The 23,677-nt window shown below is 45.2% G+C and overlaps 1 protein-coding gene across 2 annotated transcripts; it reads right to left on the reverse strand.

Moving 5' to 3' along the window:
• Positions 1-271: 271 nt before the first annotated feature.
• Positions 272-23,397, reverse strand: LRRC8C (leucine rich repeat containing 8 VRAC subunit C). 2 transcript variants are annotated; one of them, XM_065655948.1, is made up of 3 exons: positions 23,354-23,397; positions 8,602-8,743; positions 272-6,399 (listed from the first exon to the last, which is right to left on the reverse strand). In XM_065655948.1, exons 2-3 carry the CDS (start codon positions 8,737-8,739, stop codon positions 4,129-4,131), a joined length of 2,409 nt encoding a protein of 802 aa, XP_065512020.1. In that variant the 5' UTR covers positions 8,740-8,743; positions 23,354-23,397; the 3' UTR covers positions 272-4,128. The 2 variants fall into 2 exon arrangements, with proteins under 2 accessions (XP_065512020.1, XP_065512019.1); XM_065655947.1 differs by lacking the exon at positions 23,354-23,397 and adding an exon at positions 22,872-22,948.
• Between the last annotated feature and the right edge of the window lie 280 nt (positions 23,398-23,677).

The following is a 23,677-nucleotide window of genomic DNA, read 5'->3' on the forward strand; positions in this document are numbered from 1 at the left end:
CTGCTCCCGCTGGGACGGCATCTTCACTGGCCATTGAGCTGGCTGCCAGAGCGAGAGGATGGAAGGAGTGCACAGGAAGCGAGATGTTGTGGCTATAAATCCTGTCAAGTCTAACGATGTTTTTTCAAGCATATTTTCCTGACTTCCCTCCCAAGGGATCACACCCAAAAGATGGTTATGTCTGATCTTTAGGTAACCCAGAAACAAAATGTTTCCCAAATAAATAATCACATTGCAGTCTGACAATGTTCATTATTACAAAAGAGCATTTTATTTCGATTTTTTCTGGGTGTACTATATTGCAACGTAACACTATGCAGGTCTATTATCATATCAAGATTCTTGCTACAGAATTAAGAAGTTTGTCCATTTGGTCAAATTTCAAAGTTTTTCCTTGGCATTCTTACAGGAGTGATCACCACTTAAGCACAGAAATTACTGGTAGTGCCAGAAATGTGATATAAGACTTGGAGCAGGTGCTTTCCAATCAGAATTTGCAAGAGTTGTTGGGCTGGCTCGATGCACGAGGTCAGCACAAGTATCCATCCTAATTTTGACACAGGAGGAGACGCAGATCTCCAGATTTTGATCACAAAGTAGATTTGCTTTTCAGGCTTAACATACTATTAGGGTTGTCTTCTTATTTCTCATGTACTCTCTGTCATCTCTGCTTTTGTTACCAAGGAAGATTTGTATTATATAATGTAAAATGCCTTGCTTATATTCTGGAATTATCTTACTTGTTAGGCACCTGATTACTTTAAGTAGTTATAGAAACTCATAGAAACCATGCCTAAAGCATTATCCACAAAATGTCCATCCATTCCAAGTCAAATACTATAGGTCACAGAAAAGTCTAGTATGCATTGCATGTGAATATACATATGAGCAGTACATGAATCACTGAGTAAATATGGCACTTTTACATATTTTCCTGGATGTCATACAGAATTAGGAAACAATCTTCTCTTAGCTGATGCATTTCTAAAATATGGTTTTGGAAAATACACCCCACAGACTAGACAGTAACAAGTTTAGAAAAGTCAACAGTGCAGCTACCTGAGTTTGTTTCATTAAGTTTCAGCAATTAACAGTAAAGTGATATTTTATCATTCACCGCGAGCCTGAGGGTTTTCTGCCCACAAAGCCATGCCGCCTAACCCTGCTGCAGATAAACCAGCACAGCTCTCCAAGCACGTGGCTCAGCAAGATGATGATCTGACCTAGCAGCTCAGCACCTCCAGAGTGACCTGTCCCACCTTCTCCTTGCCCAGACCCCGGCTGCAGAGTCCTGTCCCTTTGTTACTCGCACCCTAGTGTCCATCCGATCCTTTGGAGAGCTGATCCAGCAGAAAATCAGCCCTTTTTTTTTTTTTAACCAGCTTACTTTTCTGCTGGATGGAAAAATTGATTCGTCCTGTGGAGGGATCGGACCAGCACCAGACCAGTAAAGATACAAGAGAAGCAGCTGGAACCTGTTGGCAGGAATGGGAGCACAGGAGGAGGAGGGAACTGCCCCTTTTTGGTGGCAGTGAGCTGTTAGATTGACTAAGCTGTCTCAGCAGACCAAACCCTTGGAGAAGATACAGTTATTAGTGTGAAAGTGCTTAGACCGGTATAGTTTATTCCTATCTAGACGGTGAATAAAGGTATACCAGCACAAGGCACTTTATACTCATGTAACTGTGTCCACATGAGGGGTTGCACTGGTATAAGTATAATCAATAACAAATAAAAAACTCACATCCCCTAAGTGATGTATTTACAAAAATGGCGTAGAACAAGTCTTCAACCTTCAGATATGAGGTGTGCACAACTTCCATTCAGAAAACAGACCACAAACTACACACGAAAAAAACCATTAGACACAAAATAAATTAGGGATTTAAAATGCTACATCTAGGAATATAAAGATTTTTTAAAAAAACTTTAAATGTAATCCCATATTTCAAATCTAAGTAAAAGAACTATACAGCTCCACTGATTACATGGACATTTTAAACAGTTTACATTCATCAGGGACAACAGCACTTTGGTTTACATAATTAGGCTAATATGAGCAATGAAACATTTCTCTCCCTCACATTACATCAAAGTGAAATACATTTAGAATATATATACTGCCAAGCTGTCCAATAAGTGCATTCCATACACGAGTAGGAGTAGCTCTTGCAAAAGCTACAACAGTTAGAGGTCTTTAACAGAACTAAATCAAACCCCTTTTAAAAAGCTTGCTCTGATTCCTTCATCCCTGACCCATTTTTGATTAATCACATGGATCTTCTCCAGAACATAGCCAAGCACAAAAAATATTCTGACTTGGTACTGTGGCAAGCCCACATACCAGACTGCATAGCACACTCTGGATTCAGGAGGAAATTCTCATTTTAGTTTGCCTCCCCACCATTCTAAGTCAGACTTTTAAAACACCAGTGGGCTTTTGTACCAGGCTCAGGAACTCAGATTGACTGTAGCTCAAGACACACAATGGCAGTTAGAAAACATTTAAGAGCAATCAGCCTGACAATCATCAGACAATTATTTTACATAGATTTGAACAATCAGCAACTCAACCTCTGCAATTTATAAACAGCATTGCCTCCTAAAGAAAGAAGTACTTATTCCTAGATATTCTTGCAAAGCAGTTATCCAGTGCCTGCATCTGATTCAAACGTGTTGTTGGATAGGGTGAAGAGATCTCCTCCCAGCAAAATATTCTACTATCATATAGTTATTTTTTATTAGCTTAAATTAGCTTGTGAGCAGCACATGAGTTATCACAGACCTGCCAAACTTGCCTAAAAGGAAGCAAATGGCTGGATTAAATAAACTGAGCATGGCTTCAGAGAATAAAGTTCCCAACCTGACACATAATCATTACAGATTATTACATTGTTTTACAAAGCAGACTTCCAACTGTATGATTTCCGATTTAATTACTAGCTGGGAGATGAAAACACAGCCTTCATCCCTGTCCTCTGGTAGGCTGAGACTTTTGAGAAGTTAATGTATTCATTTAATCTCATTTTTGCAAATCTGCAAATGTTCCTGTGCTGGGCTCCGTTATATGATAGCCAAGCTCAATTAAGGAGCGTCTTAGATGCTATTTCCTTGTCAAAAGCTCTACAAACTAAACATGATTGCACTTTTTCTGATCCCACTCCTGCGAGGTGCCAAGCATCCCGCTGGGGAGTGACCTGAGGGGGCAGAGGACACCCGCTCCCTGGCAGGACGGGGGGTTAGTGGAGGACGTGTGGAGGATTTTTCCAGGTAGTGTTTCACCTCGCTGGGTCGACGTTTCCACCACAGTGAGTTCATCACACCCCTTCCATTCAAGTTTGCGGGAAATGGGCAGCCCCATCCCTTTGCACTGCTTGGAAAATCTTCAACGCGAGTCACTTTGGTCCCAACTCACCTGTGAACCGGGACCTTCCTGCACCAGAGAGGGAATCGCAGCCAGTGCCTCCCGCTGTATGTGAACAGAGAGCTGGACTAAACTTGCCAAAAGGCCCTGAAGGAGTTCTGCATGCTCCCTCAGACCCATTAAAATACACGAAAAACCTTTTCTACTTGCTCTGACCAGCTGAGAACACCATGTCATAAATAAAAAAGGATGGTCAACCCAGATTTGATCTTGTTAGATGTTGAACACCTTCTTCCGCCACTGAAGAAAAGAGGAAACAAGGCATTCAACACATGCAGCACCATCCGTTGAAGACCACATCCCAAGGAATTAACAATAACCAGGAAGACGATATAATCATCTGTTACAAATTATGTAACCCAAAGCATACAGTTTAAACATAGTTCCCCTGTTGGGATTAGTCAAAGGAAAAAAAAAAAATCAGCAGATAAAACCATTTACTTTTACCAGTAAAAATTAAGTTACAGACACCCTTGTTCTCAGGGCAAAACCAACTTAAAAAATATCTTAAAACAGTGAAAAAATACAAGAAAATTTTATTTAAAAATATATGAACTCCTTACTCCAAATTTGTTCGTACAGAAAGGATTTGTTTGAAAAAGAAAAAAAATAATGACAAACTAAATGCATATTTGGAGTATGCACTTCCTACAGTATATTTGGTAGAAGCGTTATTTCTGTAAAACTGAGTGCGAAGAAGTTAGTTATTCAGCTTTCATCTGTTCCCTGACATCAGAAGGCAAAGTTTCAAACAAGGTGTCCTCTACAGTGAAACCAGTCCGCTTCAGAGCTCGGCATTCACCAAGCTCAGGTGGGAGGATTTCAAAGTGATTGCCTTTAATATCCAAGTGGGAGAGGAATACCAAATTACCAATTTTAGGTGAAAGGACTGACAAGTTATTTTTCCCGATTTTCAGAGTCTTAAGTTTTTTGCAAAAGTAGAGTTCATCTGGCACGCTCTCCACTTTGTTGCAAGTAATGGAAAAGTATTGTAAACTCTGCAGAACTCCTATTTCAGGTGGGATAAAGCGAATGTCATTGTAAGACAAATCCAAATATCTGATTTTGTTGCATAGGAATAGGTGGGATGGAAGAACCTCTATTTTGTTATGGCTGAAGGAAAGCCGCTCGAGACTAGTGAGCTTCTTTATATGCTCTGGGATGTAGGTTATGCTGTTGTACCACAGCTTTAGGATTGTCAGTTTTCGCAGATGTTGAAAACTTACTATTTCTTCAATGGATTTGAGGTTGTTTTCCTTTAGATCCAACTCCTGAAGGCTGAGAAGGCTGAAGACTGCATGAGGTATGCGCTCTAAATCACAATGAACCAATTCCAGCTGTGTCAGGTTGACCATCTTCTTCAGGTTGTTGAGCATCACTAACTTAGTGCCATCATTATAGATGCACAATTTTTGCAGGTGACTTGAGACATCGACAGCAGATTGTGGGATTTTGGACAAATTACTTTTTATGTAAAGAACTTTAAGGCTTTTAAGTTCTCGAAAAGACTCCAATGTAATGTTTTTGGAAATATCGTGACTTAGGGAGCCAATTAAATAGAGCTCTTCCAAATTTCTGAGGCCATACATCCAATGTGGAAGTTCTCTCATGTCATCAAACTTCACACTCAAGATCTTGAGATTCTCCTTCAGAAATGCCAAGGCAGCACTGTGGATCTTCACAGAGCACTGGTGCAACGAGAGCTCTTGGAGATTGTCCAGCTGTGCAATGGTTGCTGGTATCATTACGTTATTAATTATTTCAAGTTTTAATGACTGCAGCTCAGTAATTTCAAAAACTGTGTCTGGTAGTCCAGAGAGCATGAAAAGCTGTAGCTCCAAATGGCTGTGAGAGTTTGTCTGTAGCCTCTGTCGCAGTTTATCTGCAGTCCACTCGTTGTTTAGGTTCAGCTGTTTCAGCTTATTTTCACTGACCTCAGACAGGAAGACAGCAAACCTCTTGGAATAGAGAGGATCATACTGATCAATCATATGAAGCATAAAAGCAAAGTCATTCTTGACGTCTGGGATATCATCGATTCCTGTCTCTTGCCGAACATATTCAAAAGAATATTCTTTCAGTGAGCGGTAGAACAACCAGTACAGTGTGTAAAGGCATGTGAGGCCGTAGATGCTTACAAAGCACAGGTAGCAGTAAGAAAGTTTAGAGAACAGATGTGCCATCGTGTGATTGCAGCAGAAATTCTTATATCCTGTCATGTCTTCAATATCAACATTACAGACTACTGTAAAATTGACTTCTGAGACAAGTGCTGTGTTGTAAGCAATAATAATAAGGAATTTAATGACCTTAAGTACAGTCTGGCGAACGTACATGACATAGAGTATATCACCCTCCTCAACATGCAGTCTGAATTTCTTCACCTTTTCAAAAAGTGCTTTGGCCTGCTCACCTTCTTTCTTATCTAATGCCCCAGGTGTTCCCTTATCCACAACTAACTTTTCAGGGATTGATTTTAAAGACTGTGTCTTGACCAAAGTGCCTTCAGCGTTTGGCTGGATAGTATTAGACTTGTTTATGTTGTTCTTCCTGTTATCTTTCTCTTCAGAGTCTTCCCCAGACACTTCGGATAAGGCTCTTGTTGTCCAGGGAGAATCAAAACACTTCCCGAGTATTGAAATGAAGTGTTCAATTTTGGAGCTCGATCCAGGGAATTTGAACCAGAAGTTACTACACAGCATGAAGACCAGTGTGTGTATAAGGACGAGGTAAGGGAAGTACTTGGCATACCAGTGCAGAGCACGCTCGTAGCACACCTGATTTATAAAGCTGTATTGCTGAAGGTCCAAATCAGTCTTCAGCCCTTTCATCTCAACTGTAGCTGGAGGGGTGGATGGCTTGAGTGGAGGAAGGGGGGTTGTATCTGGGATTGTGTTAAACACATTGGAACTATTAGATTGGTTCTGGCAAGGCTGTACGCGCTTTGGAAGGCATATTATCTTGTCTTGCATGACCTGAAATACACAAAAAGATATCTTTTAAACTGAGGTACAAACAATGGTGGCAGTACCAATGGTAGCTGTCCTTGGAGTTCCTCCAGCTGCCAGGGATTCCTCCCCACAGCCTGGTTCTTGGCCCCACAGGCTATCATTATTACTATTATTATTATTATTATTCCTAACAAGATACTTGTTCTACATGCCAAGAACTAGGTCATCTCTCTTCATCTATGGCTAGCTTTCCAGAATTTGAATAAGGGGGCATTGAGATAATCCAGAAAAAGGAAAAGTGTGGGTAATGCTTCCAGAAAAGACCAGGGATCTCCTGCATTGCTCTCCCCAGAGTCAGACTGTTCTTGCCAGGTGTATTCACCCTGGCTACGCAACGTTCAGAGATAGCATAGGCTTGAAAGCAGCATAACTGCATTCATGTGGCTGTACGCTCACTCTGTGATGTCTTATCACACCAAAAACGGCTGACAAAGGGCTAACATGGGCTTATCTATGCTGGGACATTATTAATCTTCAGTCTTAATAAAGACAGAGATAATAGATAATTGATGGAATTTGTGTGCATGTGTGCATGGATATCATTTTTATGCAGTTTCTTGTACAAATACATAGAGTCCTCACACCACGCACCCGGGAGAAAAAATGTAGCTCTGTCCTTCTGTCCTTGTGTCTGTCTACAATGCAAAAAAAAGCAACTTTCTTAATTTGGGCTGGCCAGCCATGTTGACAAACTGAGGTCAGAGCACCTTTAGGGATCAACCACCTTTGGTTTAACTTGGGATAACAGTTTGAGTTCAGTGCAAGGCTCCCTATAGGTCTGAATTTAAAATGCTAATCCATGTGATAAACTGAGATGCTCTCTTATTTGCCCTGAATGACTGAGATTAGCCCAAACTAAAAATGTGTGTGTAGTGTAGATGTATTCTTTGACATCATGGTTGTTCAAAGCACTAAATATAGGGTATGCAACGAGAATGACCAAAATCAGATCTTCCTTGATGATCCACCCTGGTGCAGGGAGATGCTGAGATGAGACAACATGTGTTTTGAAAAATATCAGTGCCATAACTGTTGACATGTCAAAAATTCCTACAGTTAATCTTTGTCTGTAAATGCTATTCTGATATACACGCTTACTTACACCCTGGATTCATGCCTCTGGTAATAAGCAGGAATTTAAAAAATTGCCTGCTATTTGCAGCATTTCCACACACTATTTTCAAGAGTGCTTCATCCGATCAAGCACATAAACTCAAAAATAACCCATGTTCTACTTTGTTGGCTTAAGCAAACACTTAGCTACTAATGCAAAATTCAGCCCTATATAAAGAGATTTTTTTAAACGTGGACATAATATCTTTTCAACTGAAAACATTTGGAGAACACAGGCAAAACTACCGTTGATTTCATGTGAAATTTGGGACATAGTATGTGAAAATCTTGGGCCGTGTAAGTGAGCAAATTCCCCTGAAATAAGAGCTCTACCAATGTGCCCCTTTAGCTCCACTTCTAAGTCATGCCAAGAAATGTGAGATCCATGTCTGAACTAGTACTATAACTTTCTATTTTTGTGGAGTCCATCCCAAACAGTACTTCCCATTTCTTTTCAGGTCTTGGCTCTTTAGCAAAATGTAACTAACAGTGATTGACAGTAATGTCAATTGTTTACATGGAAGCATCCTCAGACATGCTTTGGAATGGAAGAGGCATAATATTAGTTGTGAGTGGTGTTAATAAAATAATCATTCATTTCAAATATCTTTGAAGTGTAACAACAGAAAGAATATTAACATTTGCCAAATAAAGAAAAACAGAAATTACAAAATTACATTTTTCAAACTTTTAAACAGAAAAATGGCAACAAATAAGAACTTACGGTGATCATCTCTTTTGTTATGTCAAATTGTGGTGAAAACAGGAATCCAGGCACAAGTCAAGCCAACGGGTCTTATCTTAGCTGGCACCACTCCACTGACTGTAGCGCAACTCTGCTAATTTACAGCTGCTAAGTCTGGTCTGTGTTATTTGATGTTGCTACCTAAACAGATATAATCCTGGGACCAGCAAATTTTTGCTTTGTTCATGATGAAACCAAGAGATAAAAACAATACGTGACAACACCATCCTTCCAAGGACCTTCCTTGTTCGTGGTTTTCTTTCAGCATGCCCGAGAGCACCCGCTCGCTTCCCTCCCATTTGATTTACCTGTAACGTGCACCCAAACACACCGATCATCAGCATGGCGACGGAGAGATAGTCTGTGAACACATCCCACCAGGGCTTCAGCACCCTGAACGCCGGCTGCTGCTCCGAGAACTGGCGAAACTCGGTCACGGGAATCATTGTCCTGCAAAAGAGCAAGGCCAGCGCTCAGCCTCCTGCAGCCCGTACCCCCCAGTCTGGGCGAGCAAGTACTTCTGTGAGGCTTGAAAAAAAACCTGCTCTGGAAATGAAACTCCCAGGATGTGGCATGAAAGTTCCCGGCTGCTGCCCGTGCGATGCCTCGGACACCCTGCCGCAGAGGAGGGATGCTCCTGCTGCCCGCCTGCAGCTCCTGTGAGGGTGGGAGAGCAGACCCAGGGTCCTGAACATGCAGGCAGGCAAATCCCTCTCTGCATTGACTCCAGCCATATCTGATGGGTCAATGAGGCCTTCTGAACCCCTGAAACCAGCCTGTTCTGTAGACAGAGACATTTAGCTTTATACACATTAGCCTTGATCTCAAAGGTCTGTCTAAAATGCTTGTCCTGCACTCAAATTTCACAGGCCCGTTTAGCTATCATGTTTCATTCGCTTCCATTTTATTCATAATGGTTTCAGGGATGCTTTAGAATATTTGTGTGCATACTCACTGCAGTTTTAAATCTACTGTGTTTTGAGTGCAAGTTGCTAAAGTGCTTTAGCTAACCAAAACTACAAGCAGATCAAGGGGTTTATCTTCACGCCAGATGTCGAGGCTTACATCACCACCTCCTCTGAAAAATCAGCTAACACATGAGCATGTACAGGCAAAGCAACTCATTTCAAAGCTTACAGCATATTGTGTAACTGAATCCCTGAGATCAAACCAGTACTGAAACTCCCTAGTAAGTTACAATGTAAAGATAAATTTGCATGGGAACATAACAAAAATACTCCCAAGGGCAATTTCTGCAATTTATCCTTTAACATCGTAAATGCTCACCACAATCGCTTCATATCACAGTAACATTGGAAGAGTCCATAATCCTGATCCAGCTGTGCACTGGGACCCATTAATGTGGATTTGGTGCCATCCAGCTGTGCGCAGGCTTAGGGATAAGCACACTCATGCTGATACGCTGCCCTGGGACTTAAGGGATTCGGTTCATTCAGAGCCGGGGATCCGGCGAGGAGGATTCAGGCTCCAGCGGCTGCAATTCATCGCAAGCATACAGCCACCCCAAGAATTTATCACTGACTCCCACTGCACTGGCCATACTCGCATGGAAAGATGCTCAGTTTGACACCTTCTCAGGGACAGCTGTGCCTCTGCTTGCCCAGCCGATCCTCAGGAGGAAACGCAGTCCCCAAAGGCACTGTAAATGAATCTGCCTGAGTATTAGGCTGGAGCTTTGCAGCTTTCTGAGTGGGTAGCATTAAAACTTCTTAACCCTTATCCCCTGCTCCCCTTCCTGCTAGCCTCTGGTTTTGCTTTAAGCACTACTTGGCCAGGCAGGGGAAGCTCCTCTCAGCCTCTTGTCCTTCTAAAAGCTGTCCCCAGGATGCATGCTGCAATGCCAGATGAAATGGCACAAACCTCTCACACGGCTGGTGATCCCCAAGAGGCTGTCCTCTGCAGCACTGGCAAATTAATAGACCATCAGTGAAAACAATGGCAATGCAAGCCTGACTTCACACAGCCAGCTCAGAGGCTCGGCAGTGTCCGTGCCAACAGGCCTGAATTGCTGCAGTGGTGGCGAAGGAATGCAGCATTCATTATCAAATTGCACACAACCAGGAGCCACAATTCCAATTTTTGTGTGCCTGTCTTGCAAATGCTCAGCAGACATATCAGGAAAGATAGATCTCTACAGCAGAGAACAGCTCAGGTAGCTGCTGGAACAAACCTTTGTTGCTTTTCACTTTTATTTTAGAAATACTGGTGGAAAAAATATATCTCATAAATTAGAGGTGCCTCATGCAGCTTTAAGCTCATGCCCAGCATTCCTTCAGCTGAACCCGGGGAGAGGACACCCTGTGCTGGCAGCAACCAGCAGCACCTGAGCTGAAGAACATCAGGCACTGGTCTCTCTCCCACACCTGCATGCGTTCCACTGCCATCAGTAAGGCATTGCCCTCCTCTTTTTCATTTCCACGTGAGATGAAGGTGACCGGCAATAGCTGATGGTAAGCTTTAAAAAATAATTTTTATATGAAGCATTGAAAAATATAGAAAATGCTTAAAGGAATACACTAATACAAATGTCAGCTAATCAGCTGCCATGCAACAGTCCTGCTCAAAGCCTTGTAACACATATACTGCTGTCAGCTCAGGTTTTGAGGCCAGTTATCTGACTGGAATGACATCAGTACACCCAAGAATACATATCAACAGATTGCTTTAAAATCACAACATTTCCTTTCCTCTGCCCCACCCTTAAATAAGGGCTTATAAGTGCTTTTTCGTATTCTGATGTCACAGCCTCTAGAGGCCCTATTTGTAAGGTTTTTCCAAAAGTATAGACAAATTGAGTGTCAGGCAAGACAGAATTGTGTTTCCTGCACTGGAGACTCTTGAGAAAACATGAGGGCTCACACGCACCAAAACACGCAGTGACCCAAGTCCTCCCTGGTTAGATGTCTGAGCAACCCTGTGGATCTGAGCCACGGCGTTACAGAAGTTCGCAGTACTGAAACAGGGGCAGTGCCCAACAGCAGATGGGACTGGAAACTATCTTGCAAATTACTGTGCAGGGACAGCTTTCAAGACCAAAAATTAACTTGCCTGTTGCATTTGATAGGTTTCACTCCGTATTTTTAGGAGTCTTTGTTGTATTATATATTTGCTTTATTTCTTCTAAGTGACATGTGGGGAATTTAGATGATGGCAGGCAGTTTCTGGCACCGCAAATACAGGCTGCTCTGATCCCCTGTTCCCTTCAGAGGCTGCTGTTCGTATAGTGTGACTCCTCATTAGCAGAGTGCACATACTGCCACCCTGGTCAACGGGCCAAGCAGAGGGAGACCTACATACAGAGAGCCTCTCCGAGCCATGCTAGAAAACCCATCTGTGAGGGCAGAAGGCTTGCAGTCCAACACCAAACATCAAAATCTGTCTGCCACTTATGTTTATCTTTATTGCTAAAAAAAAAGAAAACAAATGTCACTGAATGATGGCAATGATACTGCGCATAGTAATGGTAACTAAACCAACAATGTCAAATGAGAGACAGCATTTTTTAACTTCAGGAAAAAAGACATTCACAAGAAGCTTTAAATGGAGATTGGACATGAAGTGGGATAATGATTTTCCAGCATCCTCTTGAGAAACCCCATTGCTTCTCCCCATGCTGCACCAGCAAGGAAGAGAAAATGCTGGAAAGAAACATAGAAAAGCCCAGGCAGACCAGAGCTGCTGCTATCTGCACGCAGAAAAGAATGACATTAAATTGCTTTGTATGCGTCTCCCTCTCCTCTCTACCTTCTTATCCATTCTGGCCTGTCCAGTAAGTGAAAGGACATCTCTTAGCAGTGGCTCTGAGACCTCAGAAAAGACACAGCAAGTCCATGTGCCTCAGAGCAATCCTGAAAAGTCCCTCCTGGCCGTGGCTGGAGCCCGGCTCTTCCCCACTGCTGCACCCAAAGCCACACCACTGCCAGACTCATCTATAACCACGCACAAACCAAAATAAAGTGACTCAGTCAATCATTAATTCAAACAAATCAAAACAGGGATGTTAAAAAGCCACACTGCAGCCCAAATCACAGCAGCCCCTGGGACAGCACACCATCCACTGTAGATTCTTATATCTTCTTGGAGATGGAAAAAAAGGAGTTCAACATTTCAGCTGTTGAAAACTAAGACGGCATTACTAATTTCAGTTCATTCACATTCAAAATGCTATTTAATGGAACAATACATCGTAGATGAATTGTTGAGTCTAAATTATGTTAAACAATATTCTAACCTAATTTAGGAAATACTGAATTCTAGATATTGGATAATTTTTCCAACTAAAATCAGAACTCGTTCTCTTTCTTCTTTCTTGCATTTCTAATAATCCTCAGTCTCTAGAGAAAAGAAAACTGTACATGAGAAAAATCATCTGGTATTCAGCTAAAAAGGACTTGGATTAAAATGAGTTGTACTGGCTGTTAAGCAGTGCTGCTGAAAAGAGCTGAAGGTTGTCCAATTAAATAAAACAAACAAACAAAAACTAACAAACCAAACCCCCCAAAAATAGGAAATAGAGAAAGCTTGATAAGTGAAAATGAATATATGATAATAAGACGAAATCCAGGTACAAGGAAGATGCGATATTTAGTCCAGCAGAAAAACTAACTACAGGAATCAGCTAATACATGGGCAACTAGGAGAGAGACACGATGACTTAATGTGACCTAAAAGAGCTAACGAGAATAAATAGATCCAAGTCAGAGAGAACTGGAAACAAATTAGACTTAAATCAAGAGACTGAATCAAAGGATGATAGTGAAATGGCTGCACCGTGGAGCAAACCAGCTTCTTAGCAATTTGCCTTCATCAAAGGGAATAAAGGAAAGTGGTGGGGACAGTTCGGAAGTGACGACGGCTCTTGTCAGTGCGGCTAAAGAGAAGAACATGTAGGTTTTAGAATTTGGGCAATCCGTGACATGCACTGCAGAATAGAAAGGAAATTATTTAATTAACTTCCTGCCCACCGGCAGCTCGGAGGATGCTCAGAGATCAGCTGGGATTGTCTGGGCAGAGACCACCTTTGCAGCGCTGGTGCCCGCGGGGCACAGCTGGGGCTCTGGGCAGTGGCCAAACCTCTGCCGCCAGCGCTGTGTCAGCAAGACCTCTGTGTGAATGGGCACAGAGACGCTGACGAGCAGTTTCCAGCAGTAGCTGTAGCCACCCCACCTCCACCAGCGCCAGCAGCCCAGCGTACCAGCCCTCCCCAGCCCCAGCACTGCATACCCAGGCTGGCACTGCTTGCTGCCGGGACTCCTCGGCCATGCCAGCTGTCACCATGCAGCCAGCAAAGCCCCAGGGACAATCCCCGGCCTCAGCTTAACACTTTGCAAGTAGGTGCTGTGAGCTGCTCCCCATAGCTTCATGTCCACTAAGCTTCTGTGACCTGCCTCGCAGCAGCACACGAAGGATCCCAGCCAGATGGGTGAACACTTGAGCACATAAAAGTTTACACACTTGACCTGTCCAAGATGTGTGCGATACACCCTCTCATCAAGCTGTATGCATCTTGCATCTTGCAAGACACTTTACAAAGAAAAAGCATATTAATACTCAGAGAAGTGCCCCTCTGGTGCAATCCCAAACAAAATCACTTTTGGCTTCTAGCAGCTTCCCAGCCCCACACTCCAGGTATTGCTAGGTGACGGCTGGTATTTTTAAGCAGATTCTCCCAGAGTAACTTCATTCAATTTACGGAGTGTAACCGCGTGGACTGCCACCAGCCCGCAGCAGAAGCAGAGGGTCCGTACGGTGCTGAAGAGCGCCGCTCCCACTCTGCCCCACTTCAGCTTTCAAGGCACAGTTTGCGGAGACGCTGTGATTAAGAGAAGCACAGTGAGTGAAACGGAAAGAAATAACGGGGAGGCCCTGCTTTACCTGACCTGTGGCACGTCCGCTAGCACCCGTTCCTCACCCAGGCAGATCCCAGCAGCTCCCACCACCGCTCCCTTCCACGGCGAGATGGGCCAGCCTGCCTGTCCCATGCTGTCAGGAAAGCTGCCGACTGGTCTGCGCCCTTCCACAGGCAACGCTCAATATCAGCCCTCGACAGCAGCCAGCTTCTGCCCCAGCTGTGGCGCCCTTGCCCAGCAAAGCCCAAAGGCCCGTCCCCACGCTTTGCTGACCCTCACGCGATAGACAAGCACTGTCACTACTGCTTCGTGTGCTGTATGCAGGAGACCAGGACTTGCCAGAGCTACATTTGCCAAGCTACAGGTGTTATTCACCAGAAGTCAAGCCCTTCGCTATTTTGTTCTTCCAGCAGCAGTTACTCAATCGTGTTGCCATGCGTTGAAGCAATCACTGTCATCCAGTAGTTTTAGGGGAACGAGCACAGCCACAGAGCAGAACTGGGGCCTCTGGGTGCTGGATGGGCAATTAACATCCAGAATGTATTAGTTTGGTAGGGGCAGGGTATGAATAATGCATCAGAGAGAAAAAGGAGGAACTTGGCAGGAAGAGAGAGACAACATTGTAGCATGGTGATATTTACAACTGGAAAGCATAAAAAGTTGCTGAGATTTCTTACATTGACCGGAAAAGATGTTTAAATGGTTAGTCAGCTGATATTTAACCACATTTCCTTGACATCGCATCAACTTTCCTCAGGCGTAGGATCAGCACCACCACCTCCCGAGCGTGGCACAGACCCCAGGCAGGTCCCAGATGCTATGGAGATGGCCCTCACCCCCCCGCAGGGAAGGAGCTTTCCTCTTGGCATGAGGGGCCTGGTGGTCACGGGGCCAAGACCGCAGCCCAGCTGAGTACACTGGGAAGGGTCAAGGCTGTCCTCAAGAGACAACTCAGACTGGGACTGCTTGGTCTTTCACATCAGAGATGTACTGAAAGGAGAAAGTGCTGGGTTAGGCAAAGCCTGCCCTACTGGCTGTTTTAAACATACAGCATGTGTTAGGATAAATTATGAAATGCCTTTTGGGAATAGTACTGCAAGTAGGTCTCTGGGTTGGTTCCCATACATGATTTATTGCATATTCATCTTCATTAAAGGCACAGAGCACAGCACATATTTAACACACAAGGAGCTTGTGAGCTGGGAGCGGGGACTCCGCAGAGCCCAAGTGCTGCAGGCTCTGGGTGTGGGTGCTGCACTCCGGTGGGTTTTGTGTCACACAGGACATGGCACTGCACACCCTGAACACCACAGCCTGCTGCCCTGGGCTGTAGACGTTTGTTACTCTGCACAAGTTGATTTTCAGGTGGTTCTGTGCTGTCTGGCCGTGGCCACCTTGGGCCAGGAGCTGAAGTTAAGCTGAAGTGCTTCCAAGCACAGGGTCTGAGGCTGCACTGGAATGCAGAATTTTGCATCCTTACTTTGCCTGAATGGAACCTACACACTGAGATAGTTAGGGGAGTTTCTCAGCCAGGTTCACAGTGATGTATTCTTAAAGACTCTTAAATACTGGTCTGTGCAGAGCCCCAAGGCTTGAGGCCACAGTCTCTGCTAGCCAGGGACAGCAGGCATAGACTGGCACTAAAATGGCTCAGTACTAACATCATCTGTAATGGTTTCTGTTGATTATAGCTTTGCCAAATTTGTATTTGAGGGTGGGGGCCCTGGAATGACCATAAGGAAAAACCTGCCTATTCTAAAACAAAATTTAAATGAGGATATAGCCAGCAACTGTTCAAACCATTTCTAGAAACCAGCTTCAGGGAACAACATTGGACTGTGAGCACTACAAAACATGTGGTCTTTTTATTTTAAACCTTCCAGACCCTCACGCCCCAAAATTTGGCCTGTGTACCAGGGACACACTTCTTACTGCAGCATGAGCAGCTGCCCAGAGCTGGCTGATTTATAAACCTCTGGAAACTGTGGTTTTGCATGTGTCCTTTGATCTCAGCAGCCGAACACTTCATCTTCAGCATGTGTCCAGGATCCCCTCGCAGCTCCTGGCGCTGCCTGTGCTGGCACTACAGAGTACAGATAATGAACCTGCTTCACTTCATCACCTCACCAGGAGAGGACTAAAAGCGGACACAGGCACAAGGCACCAAGTCTGGAAAACTGAGATTAGACTAAGGGGGAAATAAAATGATAAGAGCTGGAATTAGTAACTTCTAATTCCCAAGAGGTTGATGTTCCATCCTTATCTGTGTATTCTCACACACATTGTACGTGCCGTGAATAATGTCTGAACTATCCTCACATTCTGTTCAGTAATTATCTTGCTATACGTTTGCATTGACCAAAATGTCCAGCACTTTGGTAAGTGCAGATGCTTGGTCAGTTCCCATGTAACACATGATGATAACTCTGCTACTAACCTCTCCCTGTATTTGAGGCATTTCAGGAGACCAGTTTCCCTGCTAGGCTTTACAGTAATTCATGTTTCCTGTAATATAAAGTCAAAACCAAAACAAAAATGTCAAAAATTCTTGGTTGCAAAAACTACTTCGAATGCTGGTTATTTGGGAGCATGGCAAAAAAGTATCATGTGCTGCCACTTTTTCAAACATGACTGGTTACTTTTTGTTCTGTTGCTCTTAACAGAGATTTTATAGGAAGAAATACCATCATTCTGAAATAAGAAATACAAACAAATGATGCTGTTGCTTAAACATCCCACATTTAGAAACTAGAAAGCTATTAAAAACAAACCATTTGCATCCAAACAATTATTTTTAAAAGTCCCTGTGTTTACTGTATTTTCAAACAAACTGCTTGAAATTCATCTTCTTGGGGCTGAGGCTGGTAAGGAAATGTGGCCCAAAGGAAGAGCAGAGTGTGAGTCAGGAGTGCCCGCGGGGACCCGGCCGTGGGCTCCCTGTGCTCCTGCTCTGGGCACACCACATCGCCCTGCCACGCTGCCGCCTCTCCAGCTGCAAAACAGAAAGGTATCTACTTTCTTTGCTACCTTTAGTGGGAAATATGAACGAAAAGTACGACAAAATCATAACATACTACTTTGTCCCGTTTTCTGCAACGGTTGAGTCTAAACTCGTAGCATGCCGAAACTTCCCTGCAAAGCCACTGGAGTTATTTTGATTTCATACCGCCATTACCAAAATTATGTGTCAGGGCACTAGTTTGCAATCTAGGGAGCAGACAAAATATAATCAGCCTATAGAAGACATTATTCAGCAATCCTAGTTTGGTAGTCCTACAAAACCTGCGCGACCCACGCAGTTTTCACAGGGGCTGCACCCACGCTGACGCAGATGAAAGCAGGCTGGCCATGACCGGGCTGTCCCCTGCGTCACAGCCCTGCAGCATAGAAATAGGGTTTCGCTTCCAGATGGGCTGACTGGAGAAGGCCAGGCTGTGCCACCTGAGCTCCGGCACGGGCACAGGAGGGAAAGCCGCCCTCCGTTACGCCAGCTGCCACAACCGAGCTTCCCCAGTGCCCCAGCTCTGCAAGTCCACAACTGTGGGCAAGACTCCAAGAAACCATCAGGGATTTAGTTGCTTGAGAAAACCGAAAAGGGTATAGCTTCCAGAAACTTGCTGAACACTCAGACCTTTTCCATTTTTCTCCCTCGGAGTTACCGAAGCCCACACCGCACGTGCCCAGCATACACTTAGGCTCCCACTGTCTCTCCGCCCAGCACCCCGGAGCGAGCGTGGCGGATTCAGCGGCAGCGGTGAATCCACTGCTCTGCTGCCGGTACCATCCGCTGCAGCAGCGGAAGCTCAACACCTGAATCCAGAACTAAGAGGAGACATAAAGAGGAAGCAACTTTAATAAACTGCGATTCAAAACATACGCTGCAATTTCCACCTACACATACAATGAGTGCCGCTTTGGCGACAGATCTCAGACAATAGCCTTGTTGTTTGTTTTAATTGAGTCATAGTACTTTTTCATGTATTACACACCAAAAAAGACTTCCTATTGTCAGCAGCTCTTTGACTTCAACTTGGTTGGACTGCAGGGAAAAAAATGTTCAGGGCCAGATTCTTACAGATAAAGTCTCAGTGAAATCAATAGGAGTTCTCTCTGTACCAAGCACATAAGCCTGTGTGGAGATTTGGCTTTCCTGAGCTATTTGTCCAAATCTAACGAAAAGTACACTCTACACGTTTCCATGTCAAAGACTACTTCAAAGGCAAGACTCACCATTTTTCAGCTCTGGGAGTTACATTCTTAGTTTATCAGGGCTATCACTCAAGCTGCTGGTCCTCTTTCCAGAGCTGCAAAATGTTCTTAAAGCGACTGAAAACCTTTAACAGCAAACTAAAGCACTGAGCAAGAAACTATCCAGTAAGTGGTATTTTAGTACTCCTGAAGTATGTCTAAATGATTGGGAAAAGTAAACTCACATCAAGGCTTAATGAAAGTTATAGAAGGTTTTTCACAAACACTCAACATACTCATAGATAATGAAGACAGAGACAATGCCCCACAATGTCAGAGGACAGACAATATTACACAAACCAGTGCCATTCATTGTGAAAGGAACAGGCTGCTATAACTAAAAATTAATTCCTAATTGGGACAGGAAGCACAAAGGGTCCATTCTGAGCCTTAAGCAGCTCAACCATCTGAAAAGTTAGTTAAAAACTTTTTATGCAGTGATTGAGCCAAAAACGTTAAAGAAACGCCTGTTTTCACAAGTTGTGAGACTTTTTCATATAAAGGATCTTTTCTGCTCGTGCTTGCAGGCTGCACAAGAGACCTTTCTAAATTTTGTGATAGTCTCATAAAGCGTGGATCCCAAAGTGCATGGATAAACATACAGGTATTCTCAGACTGAAACGCAGCTCATGTATTTTCCTCCCCGCAAACCGTCCTTTGTGACAAAGCCCCCCAATGAGAACAATAAAGTTCATAGTCTCATCCATACTCCTGAAAGAATAAGAAAGACTAACATAAATAAATTCAAGTACATTAAATGGAAGTGATTTACACATACTCGAAGATAAACATGAACAGCTACAAAATCAGAATCTCTATTTACATAAGATGACTTTTAAAGATCATAAACTTCAGAGATGTGGAAAACCAGAGCTATCTGCCTAAACTCTCTATTGGAATCCTTCAGTACAGTGTCCAGCCATGGCCCACCGAAAAGGGATTAGCTCTAAACTCATGCCACCAAAAAGTCTGTTGCTGCATCAGAAAACAGGAAGAAAGGTTGTGCCCATTAAGCCTAAACTTTGTGAGATCCAAGCAGTTGACGGAGGGCAGGGAGATCTGTTCTGACCATACTGTAGCAGGTGTGCAGCTCTTCGAAATTATTTTGTCATGGGTAAATGACAGCAAAGAGCAAATACTCTTTTTAATCTCATTGCAGTTAACAAAGGGCTTTTCCAACAATATTGTCTGTGAATACCCATCTTGCTCTATAAGCTTGCAAGAAAACTAGCTACCCCTGCGACAGCTCATCAAGCATTCACATCAACTGGAAAAGAAGATCTCTAACGGTGCTCGCTCACAACACCAAACCTGCTTTCTGACAGCAACCTGCACTTCTGAGCTGTTGCGTTCTGTGGTAAATCACATGTGTATCAGGATGTTACACCGCTGCTTGCCCACGGCAGGGCACGACCCGTGCTCTGCTTCACCCCCTTCTCCAGAGCAAGCAATTAATCCAAGCTGCCACCTCTCTTTCAGTGATGAATAAATAAAACTGGAAATGTTCTCAGTGCTTCAGCAGCCTTATTGTTGGCTTCTTGAATTTTGGATTCCCATCAGTACAAAATCTCTATGTGCTATTGCCACTGAAGGGAGACATGAGCCATCATCTCCGTTTTCAGCAGATCATCGTTTAGCCCAGGATTTGAAATTGGTATAAAAGGCTGGATGCTGGTCACCTGAAAGTCAATGGAAAAATTAAATTTTACTTTGGCAGAGAGAAAAATGGATTTTTAATGCTATTATACAGGACCAAATATTTTCACATATGCTGGTTCAAATTCAGTGGAACTTTGTACACTCACTGTGACAGCAGCATTAGCAACTTTCCATGGAGAACAGTGTCACTCTGTGCTTCAGGGGAGACCCTTGTTTTACTTTAAAAACCAAGAGAAAATATGCACTGTATCTTAATGCAGGATTCTCCCAAACAGAAAATGTGCAAAGCACATACACAGCACTGTCCTACCTTTTAGAAACCTGACCTGATCAAACACTAGATTGTAAATCAAACCTTCATGAGAGATGGAAACAGAGTGGGCACAACCTCCATACTGGAAAAAAACGCCAAGAAAAGAATCCTGTTCCAAGCCTACAATTTTCTAGATGATGCAGTTGTAAAATTTATGCTGTGTCTGATTAGCTGCTGCTGTCAGGCACTAAAATGTAAAATGAATACAGTGCAGGAAAGCTGATCCAGGGTCTGCCAGGCTTGAAGAGAGCTCTAAGACACTGCCTGGGATGGGAAGACAGCGATGCCTGTCCTGTGTTATGAGTGAAAGCAGTGGAGCAAATGGCATATTCACACATGCCCAAGAAGGTGAATCAAACCTATTATTGTGTCTTCTTAGTGGGAAAGAGATCTTAGAAACACGAATCCCAACAAAAGCTATTGCACTATAGTTTGAATTTGCATCAGAGTTTTATCACACAAAATCCCTGGGCAAACAGCTAAAGGATGAAGAAGCGAGTAAAGTTTCCATTATGTTGAGCATGTGAAATCCAACACTTGTTAACATTCTTCTGACAAATCATTCTGGAAGGAGAATGGCTGCTTTGCTTTACTAGGTAAGGTTTTAAGGGAAGTATTTTGGGGTTCTTTTTTTTTTTTTTTCCCTGAGGTAAGTTGTTTCATTTTCAGGGTTTTCTTTAACACATAGCTCCTGCCCTTCACAACTCTATAATAATGAGGACAATATCTTTCCACTAAGTTTTCCTCAAAGCGGAAAAAATCCTGTAAAATTAAACTCTAGCTCCTATTATTGTGAATTGTTTGGATGGTAATTGATATTTAGTTTTTCTACTTCCTGCAGCATTCAAAAAGGCTTGGGCTGGGAAGTGCCTTCTGGTGCTGAATAGGGGCCACTTCAACCAGTTGCAACTGAGGTCAATGGACAATCAGGGGAACTGCTCCTGCCAGCACTCTCTGACCCAATGCATTATTTTGGGGTTTACTGTGTTGTCAGTCTGGCACTAAGATCACCTGAATATTGTTTAACCCTCTCTACTGCCCAGCCCTGATGCCGCCCCCCTCCCAGTCAGAGACCCTCATCGTGGGCCTCAAAAACCAGATACCAAAGCGGGATGCGGTTGCCTCAGGAAATCAGCTTGAACTGGTACAGAAGCTGATTGCGAGATAGCACCAAGCACCGGGGCAAGGAGCTTCTGTGAAGAATTCAGCTCTCTCTGATTTTGTGCTTCACTGACAACCAGCACTGGCGTTTTCCAATACCGGGCACACAAAGTAACTAGATTAGTAGGCTTTCCATCATTAACTTTCTTTCTAAAACTGCTTACGAGAGTAAATAGCAACAAAAATCCCACAGAAAGTTATATTACAGTAAAACCTTCAGCAGTGCCCGTTATTATACAGACTGGAAGAAAACAGCATCACGGCTGCCACACATTTAGCAAACTCAGAATACGACTGGAAAAGGAAATGATTCAGAAACCACAGGTGCTCAGCACCAGGCTGCTGCGCCTTGCTGGCAGCCCCTGGGCACGGGCACTTGCGAGACAGCAGGAATCCAAGGCCAGGTTGAAATTAGGGATCAACTCAGAACTGGGCTCAGCCCAGCGCTTGATGCTGATCTACATCACGGTCACAAACAGGCATTTCCCAGAGAAGAGGGGAGTAAGTGCTGCCCTCCTGACTGCTGTGATCTTGCCAAAAAGAAAAGCAAAAGCAGGTCGGATATACTGGGGGGAGGGGAAATATGCATACTTGGTTGAATTGGGAAAAGAGATTTTTATTGAAAAAATTATTTCCAATATTGCTTTTTTTTTTCCCACTACCTTGCAAAGCACCTTTCTGCCTGTCCAGTTTTTTTTCAGCATCATTCAAGCCTACACCGTTCTTTGGCAGCAAACATGTACATGTGTGTCTTCAAACAGTGCTGCCCATAACTCTGAATCTTTTCTCACAGAAAGCACTTATTAAAAAAAAAAAAAAAAAAGATAAGCCAAAACTCACATACTTATCTGTGCAAAAAAATTATTCACTTTTAAACGTTTTCATCCTAATGAAATTATCATAGGAGACGTTCGGCAGTCTTTCATAAGCCTCTCATTTTGCTTGGTCAACTCTTTCCAGTGAACTGGACAAACTGCATTTCGCGAATAATGAACGAAACCACCCATCACACTGCGACAAGGCAGAGTTGGTTTTAAACCGACTTCAAATCAAGATCGCATGTTTTTTACTAAATCTCTTCGAAAACAGAGCCGCTGACGCCGGGGTCTGGCAGTGCCGCCAGGGGCTGCGCTCCCTCCCGACCGGGCGGCAGGGACCCCCGGGGCACGGAGCCGCTGCGCAGCCCCCGCGGACGCACCGCGCTCCCCGCGCTCCTTGTGCCCGCCGGCGGGCGCAGCGGGAGCGCGGCCGAACCGCCACCTCCCCGTCCTGCTCGCAGCCTCCCCGTAATGCGGGTTGTCTTGGGGTTTTTCTTCGGGGAAAATACCTTCAAGGGCTTCCCTCGAGCCGCCCGTCTCCACGGCGACTGTTTCGCCTCCCCCCGCGCCGCAGACCCCGCTCCCGGGAAGCGCCGCTTGGCTCCGGGCCGCTCCCCCGCCGGGCACCCCCGGGGCCGCCCGAGCGCCGCGGCCCGGCTGGGGGTGGGAGGGATGGGGTGGGACGGATGGGGCGGGGGGGGGGGGCGCTGCCGCGGCCGCTTCCCGGCGCCCGTCCGCGGGGGAGGAAACGGCGGCGATCCCGGATAAAGTTTGGCTCCCGCGGCGCTGCCCAGGGAGGGGGGCGGCACGGCAGATGCCGCCGGTGAGCAGAGCGCTGCCCCCGCAGCCGCTGCCGGGCCGCCTCTCCTCGCGGCGGCTCAGTCCCCGCGCAGCCCCCCGAGCCCCCGCCCCGCAGCGATGCCCCAGCGCGGGGCGCGGGCAGCGGCCGCCCCGGGGAGAGGCGGGCGGGGCGCGGCGGGGCGGTGCCTACCTGGTGCGCGGCCGGGCGGGGGGCGCGGGGTCACGGGCGGCGGCGGCGGCCGGGCGGCAGCGCGATCATGCCGCGGTGCGGGGCCGAACGCAGCGGGCAGGGCCGGGCCGGGCGGGGCGGGGAGGCCGCCCGCCCGACAGCTGCGCTCCGCCCGCCGCCGCCCCGCCCCCCGCCGCCGCGGGGCCACGTCTCCGGTCTGACGCACGCGGCGGCGGCCGGGGGGCGCCGGTCGGGCCGGGCCGGGCCGGGCAGCCCCCGCTGGCGGCGGCGCTCCGGGCGGGCCCACCCCGCAGGGCCAGGCGGGACGGCCGCGCTCCGCCCGCC

This window comes from Caloenas nicobarica, chromosome Z, assembly GCF_036013445.1.
Source record: "Caloenas nicobarica isolate bCalNic1 chromosome Z, bCalNic1.hap1, whole genome shotgun sequence".
NCBI classification, from domain to species: domain Eukaryota; kingdom Metazoa; phylum Chordata; class Aves; order Columbiformes; family Columbidae; genus Caloenas; species Caloenas nicobarica.

What these genes read in the sequence shown, in the direction of transcription:
- LRRC8C (XM_065655948.1), bottom strand. Translation starts at nt 8,739, where the DNA reads ATGATTCCCGTGACCGAGTTTCGCCAGTTCTCGGAGCAGCAGCCGGCG. An exon ending in TGTTTGGGTGCACGTTACAG is followed by an intron (nt 6,400 to 8,601) that starts GTAAATCAAATG and finishes TGTGTATTTCAG; the next exon opens with GTCATGCAAGACAAGATAAT.